Source organism: Bos indicus, chromosome 6 (assembly GCF_029378745.1).
Source record: "Bos indicus isolate NIAB-ARS_2022 breed Sahiwal x Tharparkar chromosome 6, NIAB-ARS_B.indTharparkar_mat_pri_1.0, whole genome shotgun sequence".
Classification (NCBI taxonomy): Eukaryota; Metazoa; Chordata; class Mammalia; order Artiodactyla; family Bovidae; genus Bos; species Bos indicus.
Genome location: NC_091765.1, coordinates 58,666,345 through 58,680,576, shown reverse-complemented (window position 1 = coordinate 58,680,576; position 14,232 = coordinate 58,666,345). Strand labels below are relative to the sequence as shown.

Below are 14,232 nucleotides of genomic sequence, written 5' to 3'. Positions count from 1 at the left end.
AGTGGAGGACTGCAACCAATCATTTGGACTAATTCAAGGTGACATCCCATTAGAATGCAATAGTCACATAAAATACTTTTAGAGCTTGCAGTCAACTATCACAATATAAAAGCAGAGAAGTTCCCTGGAGAACGCTGATGGAGAGTACTCGAAGGCTGAATTCAGCCTCTCCCCATCTTCCTTCCCCCATCCAATCCATGAAGTTGCATCTTGTGACCAGCACCAGTCGGACATTATTTTGTGTTCTGCTAAGATGAAGTCTGCTGGAGGAAGCTGTTGAGAGAGCTAAAAAGCCAGCTTCAATTACATTTAGGGGTTCTGAGAGGTTTTGTCTTAGAAACTCTAAATGTGAAGGACACAGCAGTGTCCACAGACATGGCTTATTGAAGGTTTAAAGAAATCATGTTTATCCAGATATAATTTCTGACTCCCCACTGTCCAAGTTATGAATTTTGATCTTTTATTAAAAAATTTAAAGTTATTACACACATGAAACTGAAAATTCTTTTTGGAGGTAGGTAGGGTCATAATAGGGAGAAGGAAATGGCAACCCACTCCAATATTCTTGCCTGGAGAATCCCTGGGACAGAGGAGCCTGGTGGGCTGCCATCTATGGGGTTGCACAGAGTCAGACAAGACTAAAGCGACTTTGCAGCAGCAGCAGGATCATAATAAAATATTCCAAGAATGCACTAGGTGAGGTTCATACTGGCTTGTCTCCAAGTTTATGGTTTGTACTTAGAAAATTTCTTATCAGAAGACCAGGGACACAGCTTTAAGGTTGAGTTAACTCATATAGTGTATCCCCCAGTTAGAGCTGCTTTTCTTTCCCTCCATTAATGACTGCCTATTAAAAGATGATTTACTTTGAAATTTGTAACTAAGGGTCTCTTTCAGGTTACTTTGCTAGTAAGTTTTGTTCCTAGTGATCACTGTATATATAGTAATCACATGATCACATTTAATATTCTGATGGTTTTATTAACAAGTATATAATACATATATTGCATACTGTATATAGTATATGAGGACTGTACAGTACAAATTTATGTTCACAGTTTGACATGACAAAATGTCATTACTGAATTCCCATTGGACTACAGAGTAGAAACAGAGAAGGAACATTAAACATTCACATCTTTAGTAAGAAAGATTACCAAAATGTTTCAGTATTTGCAAGTATACTAATGCATGCTAAAAACCTTTACCCATTCAGTCTTATTAGCTTATAAAATATATTACACTTTATTAAAAATTTCTGCATAGTTTATACAAGTATTAAAGTACTGTAAATGTAATAATCCTGCTATATTTGCAGGTATGGTTTAAGAGATGCTAAGCAGAAAGATTATTTTGACCCTCTAACACTAAGTACATAACAGCAAAAAAAAAAGTGCTAGTATTTGTAAAACATAATATTGTTGTAGCCCTCGTTTAATGCATGTAAAATGGCTTTGTAAATGTATTATTTAAGTGAATTTGCAATCATTTAGAAATTGTTAACCTTGACCAAGAAGAGAATAAAGACCACTCTGAGCAACTTCATGCATGACAGTGATTCCTTCAAGATGACTGTGTATTTTCAAACCAACCAAATTATTTTAAAACCTTAGACCTTTGAGATTGTCTTTTAAACAATCTAATCAGGAATGATGTGCAGATATACAGTATCAGCAATATAGTTTTTCAAATTCCACATTAGTGCAACACTGAATAGTGCAGATGGGTGTTTAATAAAATATACACATACATATAGAGTTCCCCTGTAAATCTGTTCCAAGGCTCTGGAAACTTCTGGTATTTAGCCATTTCCTTAGTTGAACATAGCTATGCTGCTAACACATTCTCCAAACCAGGTGATTTAGAATGTTAATGCCCATTTATGACATAGGTTCACATTTTAGAACTCTAAAATTATGATGGTTGCAGATTTAATTTTTCTGACTTCTGCCCCAGGAGGACACTTGGATAATCATCAAAGAAATTCTATAACCAACAGAATTTATACAACACCAACTTCATGTTTACAAATCATTCTCATCAATTTAAAATATTAAAAATTAAAATCACCATTGATAGTAACATGGCATATCATTAAAACCACATGTTCAAGGGTACCTTGTCTTGTCTTGGAGGTCTTCCACAATAACAGCTAAAAATTACTAAGATACTAAATTTCTCAACTATCATATTAAAATACAAATATATATAAAAAAGGAAAATTTGGTTAACAGCCAATTGGTAACTGAAGTATAAAGGCAAGTATGGGAACAGAAAAAAGCTTCCTGGGTTGCTTTACTTTCAGAGTTGAAGTGTATCCTTGTTATGAAGTGTATCTTTGTTACCATATCTAATCAGTTGAATACTAATGTAATAAGTCTTTGCAGGGTCCTGCTTGCTTTTTTGAAAAAAATTTAAATATGCTATAGCAAACACGAATTAAATTTCATGAGAACCCATGAAGCTTTCTATCAGCTGGACTTTGACTCAAAGCTAATTATGCAAAGATCAACTTTCTACCCTTTTTTGACTCTTTTCCCATCCTCAAGATGGGTTAGAACATGCACAAACTGGTTAGCTCATTTAAAAAAAAAAAAAATGTTCTTTGCACTCCAACTTTATTCTTCGGTGTGTTGTGGAAGAACCATTTCAAACTATCGACACTTTGGCATGAATGTGACTAAGCATCTACAATATAGACAATACCTACTTTTCCAAGAGCCATTTTTCAAAAGAAATCCCTCAATTCACGTCATAGTTGCAAAAAAAAAAAAAAGCCTCATAAGGATGGTTTAATATTCTAAACAAATTTTGCAGTGCTTAAGAAAAAAATAAAGAAAATAAAACCAAGTGCCACATAACAAATTACTCTGCATTTCTCAACTACATCTCCTTTCAGTTGGATCTGAGGGCTGATAAGCGGGATCTCTTAGGTGCGCAGTCCCTACAACTCACTTTTATTAACATGGCGCCATCAAAGTAAGCTCCCCACACGATCGCAGGCCTCCAGAATCACTCATGCACTGGTGTTTTAAAAACAACTGAACAGTATATTCCTCCCAGTTATGGTTGCGTTGGATCCTGAGTTGTGGCTGGGATGAATCTTCAGGATTCCGTCCTTCTCTCTGCTCCTCCTTCCTTTATCGAGGGATGAATGCGCATTTACTTACATGCTCCCACACTAGACCACCGTCGCCCACTTTCTTCAAATTTAGGACCAATGGCATTTCTATGCGTAGATTATTTTTATTGGCATTTACACTATAGTGCTCAAAAGCCTGCTTTTGAAAAACTTCCCCTAAAATAATGGTGCTATTAATCTTCAACATAAACACGAGTCATTTTCAGTTTGTTCTTTCCTGATGGGATATTTGATAATGACAGGAGATCGCCAGCTCTGACAGTAAACATTTGGGAATTTGAGCTACATTTATGAATCCCTGAACTGTGGTTTTCCAGATTTTTCAGAAATCAAGAAAGGTATGTGTGCTTCACAACTATTTATATTTACAAATAGTGTCACTCAGGTCTTAGATCGAAGGAATCTATTAAAGCATTAGCAGACGCTTATTTATGATATGTGTTTTGAACACAGATGACAGCCAATAGGCACTTTGCAGCTCAAACAGAAAAGTTTCCATATGAAGGTTCCATGATTAATTGGATAGGGGAATACAATTACCACTCAAAGTTTTCCTGTTTGCAAAAAAGCTATTAAATAGGTGGGATAAAAGAAGGCCATTCATATCCTTACCCAAAAGATTTTTTTTACCATTTCTGGGCAGATATTTTTGTGGCATTCCTATGATCAATGCTTGGTGATCCACATTAAGGACATTGTAGAAACGGAGACAGGTGCATGGAGAAGTCCTTTGCAATAGGATTCTGCACAGCTGAACATGCAGAGAGACTGAAACTCTGAATGCTCTGCCCAGCTACAAAATGATGAAGTCTCACCAGAAAGCCCTTGCCCAGCAGGAATAGATGGCTTCCTCCTCTGCCCACCCTGCTCTGCTTCTGTTCCATGCCTCTTTGCTCCAACTCCATGCTAGGCAAATAGAGCATCCATCCCCTCAACTGACAGACATCACCCACCTAAATCAGCAGCTCTGGCTCCCTTCCCAGTGGTGGCAAAGACCTCCCAAGTAGCTGCAGGCACAAAGGAGGTTAAAGGATGTACATTTAGATGAAGTGACAAATTCAAGTTGACAAGCCAGATACGTGAAGGACAATGGAAGAGCTGACTGTACTAGCCAGACAGCTGGCTGCAAGTCTAGGTATCTGTGAAAGCTGATGCCCTTCTTTTTGCTGTGGAGCACCAAACATGATCACAGGGCACATAGGTCTGGATGTCTCTGGCAAGGACTAGCAGGCTGGATACTGTACGTCTAATACATTTACTTTGATGTTCTCTTGAGGAATACATGGAGAAACCGACAATTGGTTATGTTAGTTTACATGTTCCCTTGTTTTCATTACATTAAACGTATCTCTAAGAAGGGTTTGCTTAGCATCCCCAGAAAAAAAAAAAGTGTTCACATTCTTTAGGTCTGACCCGTGGTAAGGAGAGGAGGGAGGATTAGAGGATATTTACTACTGACCATATGGAAGTTTGAATGATATAAATTCAGATTCAGACCAGCTGAATCGAAATTAAAATGTACATGTAAAAAATGAGTTAGCTGATGGGAAGGAGGATAGAGAGAGAGCTGGAGGGTGGGGGGCCACGCTGAGGCGGGCGGCGGAGGTGTTCACACGAGCATGTGGCGCTTCCTGTGCAGAGCAAGGTGGTCGGAGCGGGAGAAGCTGCGGTCACAGTCTGGACACTGGAAAGGTTTGATTCCAGTGTGTTTCCGGAAATGTCTTGTGAGTTCATCAGACCGAGCAAATTTCCATGTGCATCCTTCCCACGTACATTTGTAGGGTTTTTCTCCTGCAGAGAGGTGGGGGAAAGGAGCTTATTTTTTTTTCTAATAACAAAAGGATATTAACAATTAAAGACAGCAAATATTTTTGAGGTAAAGCTCTTGACAGTGGGAAGGGAGTTTGGGGGAGGAATGCATATGCGTATATGTAAGGCTCAGCACCTTTGCTGTCCATCTGAAACTATTACAACACTCTCAATAGGCTTTGAGCTTAGTCACTCAGTTGTGTCTGACTCTTTGTGACCCCATGGACCATAGCCCACTAAGCTCCTCTGTTCTTGGGATTCTCCAGGTAAGAATACTGGAGTGGGTAATCATTCCTTCTCCTGGGGATCTTCTCAACCCAGAGATTGAACTCGGGTCTTCTGCATTGCAGACAGATTCTTTACCATCTGAGCCACCAGGGAAGCCCATGTTAACAGGCCGTACTCCAATATAAAATAAAAAGTTAAGAAAAATAGCTCTTGACAAACATTATTTCCAAGATATGATCAAACATTTGTTCCTCAATAATAGTGCCGTATGAATGAACCACTAGGGTACATACAAGAAAAAGAAATTGTCTTAATATGTAATTGGCTTTCTGGTCCCCAAAAGGGGGGAAGAGTGGATTTTTAAGAGTTCTTAAAGCATATTGCCTGGAGAATCCCAGGGACGGCGGAGCCTGGTGGGCTGCCATCTATGGGGTCGCAGAGTCGGACACAACTGAAGCAACTTAGCAACAGCAGCAGCAGCAAAGCATATTTATGGCACTGAAACCCACTCTAAGGGGCTACTAAATAATTTTGGGTTTGCCCTCAATATTAGCGACAAACTTGTTCTTAATACACAGTGATCTGTATTTGCCAACCTTCAAGTTGTAAACCTATTTAGGAATTTAGCTACATGAAGCATTATCCATTCAATGAGAAGCCCAAATTCAAAGTCTGTGGGATTTTCTTATTCAATAGTTTTCTAAAAATGTAAAGTCCCTTAGTCCCTATGAACTGAAATATTTGTCAGGGATTTCAACATTTTGCTTTTTGATTAGACAACACCACCAATGCCTAAGTATAATGCTTTAATGAAAACAGAGTAATTTCTCCCCACCCTGTCAGGGGATGTCAGGTTTCTGCAACTCTCTCCTGGGCGAGGATAATTCACAGGTGAGAAAAAGAAGACCCTTGTTGGGGAGTCACAGGCTTAGTTGGTAAAGAATCTGCCTGCAATGTGGGAGACCTGGGTTTGATCCCTGGGTCGAGAAGATGCCCTGGAGAAGGGAACGGCTACCTACCTACTCCAGTATTCTGGCCTGGAGAATTCCATGGACTGTATGGTCCATGGGGTCGCAAAGAGTTGGACAACTAACTGAGTGCCTTTCACTTACTTATTTACTTACTTGTGGGGAAGTCACAAGGACAGTCAGTATGAAGGTCTTTATTAATAAAAAGGTAGCTAACAGCACTTTTACCTGTTTAAACTAGTAATAATGGGTAATGGGCATCACAGATTCATTTCCATTTACTGTCTCCTCGGTTTTCCAGAAACCTTAAAGGACTGCCATTCCTTAGAATTTCGATGATACTCAGAATTTATCCTACCTACTTTATTGCACAGAATACACATGTAAGAGATAATTTTTCCTACATCTAAATTGTTATCCAAATACCGAGTGTCTTTTTAATCTTATGCTGGCATGTGGTAACATCCACCTCTCAGGTCCCATTCATGCCCCTGGAGAGGCATTCCCGAATCTTTGGGTGATCCCCTAACCGCAAGGTTGCTGCCCTCAGCTCTCTCCACAGTAACACTGTGAAGAAACCGAAGGACAGTTGTGTGCAGGATGGATTCCTCTGCCTCCTCTGCAGGATGTACTAAAAAACTTCACTTCCACTCTGCCAGACACTTTAGTTCCTTTCCTCTTCCGAATCCCAGATTGTTCTCTTTGTAAATATTTCTAACCAGAATGACTCACAAGGCTCCAAAACCCCTACATTCTGTGTTAAGGAAATGTACAGAGAGGCAGATGACTATTATGCTAGATTTTCACATCGAAGACTTTAGGTCATGTCAGATGAGGCCTCCCATAAACATTAATCACCACTGCTAACTGCAATTAATCAGGTTTGTTTAAAATAGTTTTGTATGAATTCCTTAAGATGTTTTGTTCATGAGCCCAGGGGACAACTTTGTTTTCTTCACCTATTTAACAGTTTTTATAAGATCTGCCTCGCCTGCTCTACATTCAACACCTGGCAAGCTGGAAAATACCCTAGAACAAATATGGCAGACAATGGCATACAAGCTCCCTCACTTTTAGAAGATGATAATTACCAATATTTCTTTACTTTTCTTCCCTTCAATGACTTCCATTTCCATTTGAATTCCATTTCTATTAACTGTTGCATTTACTTGTTCTGCATGAAGAACTATTCTTTAACATACAACATTTATTAAATGACAGCCTACATGAAGGCCACATCTTTGATAACACAGGCCCATGGTTAAGGGCACTTTCCCCTCTGCTCCCAGTGGAACCGTCATGCCCTTCTCTCCCTCTTACTACAGAGACCAGAGAACTGCACGTGGTTGTGAGAGACCTTGTTATGCAGATAACCCTGACTATGTTCTATTATAAAAACACATCATCATCAGAAACATCATTCTTCACAACTGACGAGAGACAGCTGTAGCTGACTATGGTAACTTTCAAGATGCCTGAAAAAATTTCTCTGTAGTAATCTCTCAAAGATGGAACATTTAACACTCCATTCCAGTACTTCTTAAGAAGGTAAATGAAGCGAGTCTCTTAATACCTGTATGTGTTCTTCTGTGTGCTTTCAAGTGAGAGCTTTTAGTGTACACTTTGTTGCATCCGTCATAATCACATCTGTGTATTCTCCGCTTCCTTTGCGTGTCTGGGGATTCCACAGGTAAAGGTCTCTTCCCGGGCTGCACGATGACTGAAGGGTGATTCCTAGGAAAGCCAACGTCAAATGCAAAATGGTGAGGTGCAAGATCCTTGTCTTCAGGCTACCAAAAGCATTAACAACACTGGGCAGAAACAAACAAACAAAAAACCCAACAAAATAAACAGAAAGAAATTAGCTGATCAACCCAAGAAGCACTGCTATATTCATTCAACAAACATGGAGTGAGCACCTACCATGAGCCAGGCACTGTGCTTGGCACCGGGACACAAAGATGAATAAAAACAGGGTTCCTGCCCTGGAGGAGCTCACACTCTAGGGGGAGACAGACATGTAGATAAGTAATGACAGTAAGAAGGGTTAGGTGCTATGCTAGAGGGAGGTGTGGAGTGCTGGGAGGGTCTTTCCCTCAATAGAAATTTGCTTTGCAGAATTTGGTGGTCGGAGGCTAAACACTGTACTGTGTCTTCTCACAGGCCGCTCTGGTTTCTGTTTACTGTTCTTTCGGGGAAAACATAAGAGGTCAAACTCCTAAGTCTCAGGCAACCACACTGTAGGATGTATCTATTTTATCCTCTATGTAACTGGCATTTAGTTTGAGTCTCTTAAAGAGACTTACATTTGATTTTGATCTTCAAAAAAAAAAAAAAAAGTTGGCATGCTGTCTTAACAAACTCAGACCTTTACTGTCACTGGTATTCCTCCTTGGGAGAGAACTTGAGGCAGGGCTAGTGGTCAGGCGAGGGAGCACCTCACCCAGAACCCAGGTGCAGCTCCAGGGCCCTCAGCAGATGCCCGCCATCCTCCCCACCTTCCTGCCTCCTCTCCCACACCCGCCTTTTCCTGTGCCTTCATACTTTTCCGGGGTGGGGGGAGGGGTTTGAAATAAAATCCTGTTAAACATCATTACTATGAACTTCCTCTTTTTCAGAAAGGAAGTTGGTGGAGAGAAATGGCAGATGAGGAAGAGCCAGAAAAAATTTGTAGTTTTCTCAGGCTTCTCCTGCTGATTGATGTAAGTAATTAACAAGTTCTAATCCATCCATTCGCTTCCCTAATTACTAATTACTTGATACATTACAAGCTTATGTAGTTGGGTCTCTAACTGGGACAAAAGACAAAGTGTGAATCTAAACTTCTTAAAATGTTATACAAGAACATAGGGGGCGGGTAGGGGGGAAAGACTGGTGGAAAGGAAAATAAATACTTAGTTCCTGAAATAAAACTTATTTATCTTGGTAAAAATATATTAATAAATACATCTCTTATCAACAACTTTTTCAGGCACCCAAAGAAGTGACTAGGAAGAGAATAAAAAGGTTCATTTTATCTCGAGTGACCTTACTTATTTCTCAATTATTAGCAAAGAAAACTGTGTTTTTTTCTTTTTTTTTTTTTTAAACTGTCAGTTTTGAGTATCACTTAGTACTCTTGCCTGGAAAATCCCATGGACAGAGGAGCCTGGAAGGCTGCAGTCCGTGGGGTCGCTGAGGGTCGGACACGACTGAGCGACTTCACTTCACTTTCACTTTACCTTCCTACCCTGATGCTTAGAGGGATGATACGGAAGAATGAAGTTTAGCCAGTTTAGATACATGGAAAAGTGAACATGAACTAGTGGGGGGTTGGGGGTGGGGTTGGGAACAAGGACTTCAGTTACATAAATGTATAAGTAACAGAAAATAGATAAGTGAAGAGATTTATGGACAGTTTTTTTTTTATATATAAAAGCCCATTATTAAGATCCTTCAATAAAAAAAAAAGTTTATCAGTTTACTTTAAAATTTCAACTTTAATGTCATGACTCAAAATTTTCATCTTAAGAGAACTTTAGGAAATAAAGTGCTGAAGGAAAAAAATGAACAGTTAAACGTATCTTATGTGCTTCTGAGACACTGGGAGAGAATCCCAGATGAGTTCAGAAGTCTCTCCCAGTTATTAGATTTTAAAGGTTGGGAATCAAATAGTTTCTGGGTAGTAATTATGATCACTGCTTCAGTTACTCACTTTGTAAAAATGTCAGGCTCAAAAAAGGTACCCTAAAAGGTAGACCCCAGGCAAGGTAGTTACACTCTCCATGCCTCAGTTTCCTCTCTGTAAAATGGGTGTATTAATTGGATCTCAGAAGGCTGCTGTGAGTGATGCACACAAAGCACTTAACATTTGGTCCAGATGAAAAATCTGCTCAACGGTAGCTGTTGATATTTCAAGGTTCAGAAATCCACTTGCAAACTTCGTCCTTACAGTTGTCTAGTCTTGAGGAATTTTGGGGGGGATGTCCTAACACCAGATCATGAATCTCTACTCTAGGGTCCAGAGATGCTGGCAGCATCGGAAGTCAGTAATACTCTTGAGAGGGGTCAGCAGTCCATCTTGAAAGGGCGAGACATTGGTATAGGTTGAGGCTCAGGATCTTGGGATTTCATTCATCCTTGCTCTCTTCACGGCTTATTTTTAAGGAGGTTGTTTTGAGATCTTTATAAGTAGGAAGTTAGAATACCTAGTAAATACCAGAGACCTGGTCATTGTTTTGAATTAAGCTGATCCCTCTTTTTAATTTTTCCGCTGTTTATTAATGGCTGCACTGGGTCTTCACAGGCTTTCTCCAGTCATAGGAGAATGAGGGCTGCTCTCTAGTTGGGGTGCAAGAGCTTCTCATTGAGGTGGCTTTTCTTATTTTGGAGCACGGGCTCTAGGGTTCGTGGGCTCAGTAGTTATGGCCCACAGGCTTAGTTGCCATGAAGCATGTGGAATCTTCCTGGACCAGGGATCGAACCTGTGTCCCCTGCATTGGCAGGCAGATTCTTAACCACTGGACCATCGGGGAAGTCCAAGCTCATTCGTGTGAAGTTTGCTACAATTTCATGCACACAACTCAATGGGGAAACCTGATCTTCAAGATTTTGTTCTAAATACACTTTCATACATGTAAATAAATAACAAAAGGAATCCAAGTGACTTTATAAATATTTCTAAAGCTACAACTTTATGATTAAGCAAAATGGATTTCAAAGCTGTAGTCCTCCCCTGAAAAGGAATGGCTTCCTAAGGCAAATATTGGGGCTGCCTCATTGAAATGGTACCAGGCATTTGGTTTCCAGTGATTCTTTCCTGGCTAGCTGGTTTCCTATGTGGGCTGCTACTGGGCATACTCCAAGACATTACTTAATCACATCTGTGAGAGAATTACTTAAAGAGTACATGTTCCAGTTGTGGCTACTCTGTTCAATTTTCTGAGAGACAAAATGCATTCTTAGATCAGCATTAGAAGAAGGACATTACTCATTAATCATTAAAAGCCATTTAACTTGAGATCATCAAAAGAATATTACTTAAAAAAGAGATGCTTTCTTTTCAGCAGCATTCAGAGCACAGAATATTGCCTTCAAATATTCTTCTTCAGAAATGTGTTACATTGTAATTCATAATAACTTAGACTTTGGAATAACCCCTTATAGTCAATGGACCCCTCCCTTTGTGAGCAGCTGGCTTTAGAGCATCTTTTTTATCATCTGTTCATGAACAATTACAAGTGCTAAGCCATGTTACCAGTTACCTTGCAGAGACATACCTCATTCTAAAAAAGAGGCAATTCAGCCGTGTCCATTTTGGTTTGTTGTTGTTTAGTCACTAAATTGTGTCTGACTCTTTGCGACCCCATAAATTGTAGCCCACTAGGCTCTTCTGTCCATGGGATTTTCAGGCAAGAGAAGTGGGTTGCTATTTCCTCCTCCAAGGGATCTTCCTGACCCAGGGATCCAACCCATGTCTCCTACATTGCAGGTGGATTCTTTACCACTGAGCCACCAGGGAAGCCCCCCATTTTGGTTGGTCTGTTTTTCCTTCCACTCAAGTACAGAAGCAGATGCAACTGGCTAGATATGATCTAAAACTGGCAGGAAGAGCACACATCTGGAACCAGGAGATCAGCCCAGGTGCCCTCTGCTGTTGTTAATGGTGTGATTACAGGAGACTCACTATGTCTTGGCTCATCAGTTCTCTAGTTGCTCTGACTCTCACATGCTTGTTTTGGGAAAATGAAATAACTCCTTTGAAAACACTTGGAAAAGCTCCTTTTTTTAAAAAAATTTTGTGGGAAAGGAGTGCTATGCAATTGTGAAGGGTAACAATGAAAAGACCATCAGACAGTCTCCCTACTGGTGCAGCTGGGGCAGGAGATTCATTTTCTTCTTCTCATGTATCAGAGCGTGGATGAACTTCACCCCCCCACCCCACCCCCGCAAAAAAAAGAAAAAAAACTGATTTGGTTCAAATGATAATTAACCCATGAGCTATTACGAATGCACCTACTTGGGTTGAATGTAGATACAAGCAGAATTTATTTGAAGTTTCAGAAAACAGCTGTTCTAAAACCAGAGAATTCATATTCTGTTACAGAATTTGTTATATAAGGGAGAGAGGAATGCAGAAGATAAAGTAGAAAGGGGGGCAGAAAAGCTGGAGAAAAAGTGATATGGGGAGGAAAGTGACTTCCTCTGTACTAGGCAGCTGGTCCTTAAACCCGATGTTGAAAGGACCATAACATAAGAAAAATTAATTATAACCAATAACGTAAATAAAGAGAGAGCAGGGGCAAAGGACTAAGTGGCTAGGCCAAGGTCACACATATGGCAGAGAGCAGAGCTGGGATCAAAGATGTTGGGCCCGAAGATGATGTCTGTACCTACTGCAAGCTCAGCCCCCAGTGTAAACCCTGGGAGAAGTCAAGGATAGTGCAAACCACAATAATGACGTTATATAGCCCGTGTGTGACGCCCTCATATGACAGCAAGTTAAACCACTGTTCAGGTGCCCGGATACTGATGGATATACAGTGTAAACTTTCTACTGGATGGCATTCTAAAGCAGATTGAACATTCTAGGGCACACACAATGAAAAAGACTGGAGAAGGAGTTCTTTCAAAGCCAAGCTTCTCTGAGCAACATTGTCAACTTTCTGTTGCCATAGGACTGGTTTTGGAGAATCTTTCCTGGGCTTTGTGGTTGGCCTGAAATTTTTGATCAAAGCCATACCCCATCACAGAAACACTGTGCTTTATAAGAACTGACAATAGGAAGGACAGTGATCCCATAAAGAGTTTTCAGGATCCAACCTTAAGTGGGATATCTAGAACACCAAATTCAATCCACATTGGGATAAAGATGATGGGAGGACTATATACACACAGTCTGGAAGGACAGAAAAAAACAGGATAAAAACGATTTAAGGGGTAAAGTGGCAAAATGAAGGGTGACCGATTCACTGAAAAGTGACACAAGGAGTATAACAGAGCACATTGATCTGGAGAGATTCCATCTGGCCCAGGGGCTGCCCCAAACGACCAGGCGGTCCTAGCAATCCACACCACATCCCTCGTCGGAAGCTCGGGCTTCCATTCCAGTTCTGAGATGCACGCTGCTATGCAACTGCCGGGTAGACCTCAGTATACTTACTCTTGCAACAATGCTTGCGGGGGGGACACTGAGTTCATTAAAGGGGGTGACATTTCTTCGGGATAATAATCTGTCCTCTGTGGTTCGATCCCAGGTTCTATTTTAATTTTTTTCTGCAATATAGGCTTCTCATATGATTCAATTACAGGTACTAAAAAATAAAAATAGAAAAGTTACTCTATGTACACTTTACCAATGTCAGCCTTTAAAAGTTTATCCCACAGCTTCTAGCTACCACACTCATGTGTGAGTATCTACCTTTGGCAAAATGACAGCAGAAATGAACCTGGGGCTGGAATTCTTACTTTGTTAGCAAACACTATGTAGGAAGTTGGACTTTTAAGACATGGCCCCCAGGGGATTTCTTCCTTATGACTTTTGGTTATCTCCTTTTAAAACAACCTGCTGCCTCTGACCAATCAGTAAACAAGCTGGCTTTTAACAGCAATTAGTTACCACATGGTCTAAAGCAGCCATCTCCAATCTTTGTGGCACCAGGGACCGGTTTTGTGGAAGACAGTTTTTCCATGGACTGGGGTGGGGAGTGTGGGGTGTGGGTGAATCAAGCCCGTTACATTTATCATGCACTTTATTTCTATTATTATGTCAGCTCCACCTCAGACCATCTGGCATTAGAGCCTGGAGGCTGGGGAGCCCTGGACTAAAAATAATTCTTAGGAGACTTTTGCACCTAGAACCATGCTGGCATTCAATAAAGCAAAATGTCAAGTCAAGATTCTTGTTATCCCAAAGTTGACAAGTACATAGTGAAACTAATCGTTTCATGGCATTAAACAACAGACAGCCTGATTCTCGGGAGCTCTTCCAGGATCAACACTTAGAAAAAGGAAATGCCTCAGGCAGTCTCTCAGTCGAATATTTCCTTTTCAGAGTACAGCAGTTCTCCGCCCCTTGCTTCCTCTGCTCCCTCAGACTCCCTGGTA

The 14,232-nt window shown here is 40.5% G+C and overlaps 1 protein-coding gene across 5 annotated transcripts in view; it reads right to left on the bottom strand.

The window, feature by feature from the left end:
- Window positions 1-960: 960 nt before the first annotated feature.
- Window positions 961-14,232, bottom strand: part of KLF3 (KLF transcription factor 3) — a 35,398-nt gene continuing 22,126 nt past the window's right edge. For all 5 annotated transcript variants that reach the window (XM_070791287.1, XM_070791288.1, XM_070791289.1 and 2 more), the window contains 3 exons: window positions 13,289-13,439; window positions 7,721-7,881; window positions 961-4,933 (listed from right to left, as the gene is read on the bottom strand). In XM_070791287.1, coding sequence (XP_070647388.1) covers window positions 4,752-4,933; window positions 7,721-7,881; window positions 13,289-13,439 — 494 coding nt within the window. In that variant the 3' untranslated portion in view covers window positions 961-4,751. The remainder of the gene's footprint in view (window positions 4,934-7,720; window positions 7,882-13,288; window positions 13,440-14,232) is intronic.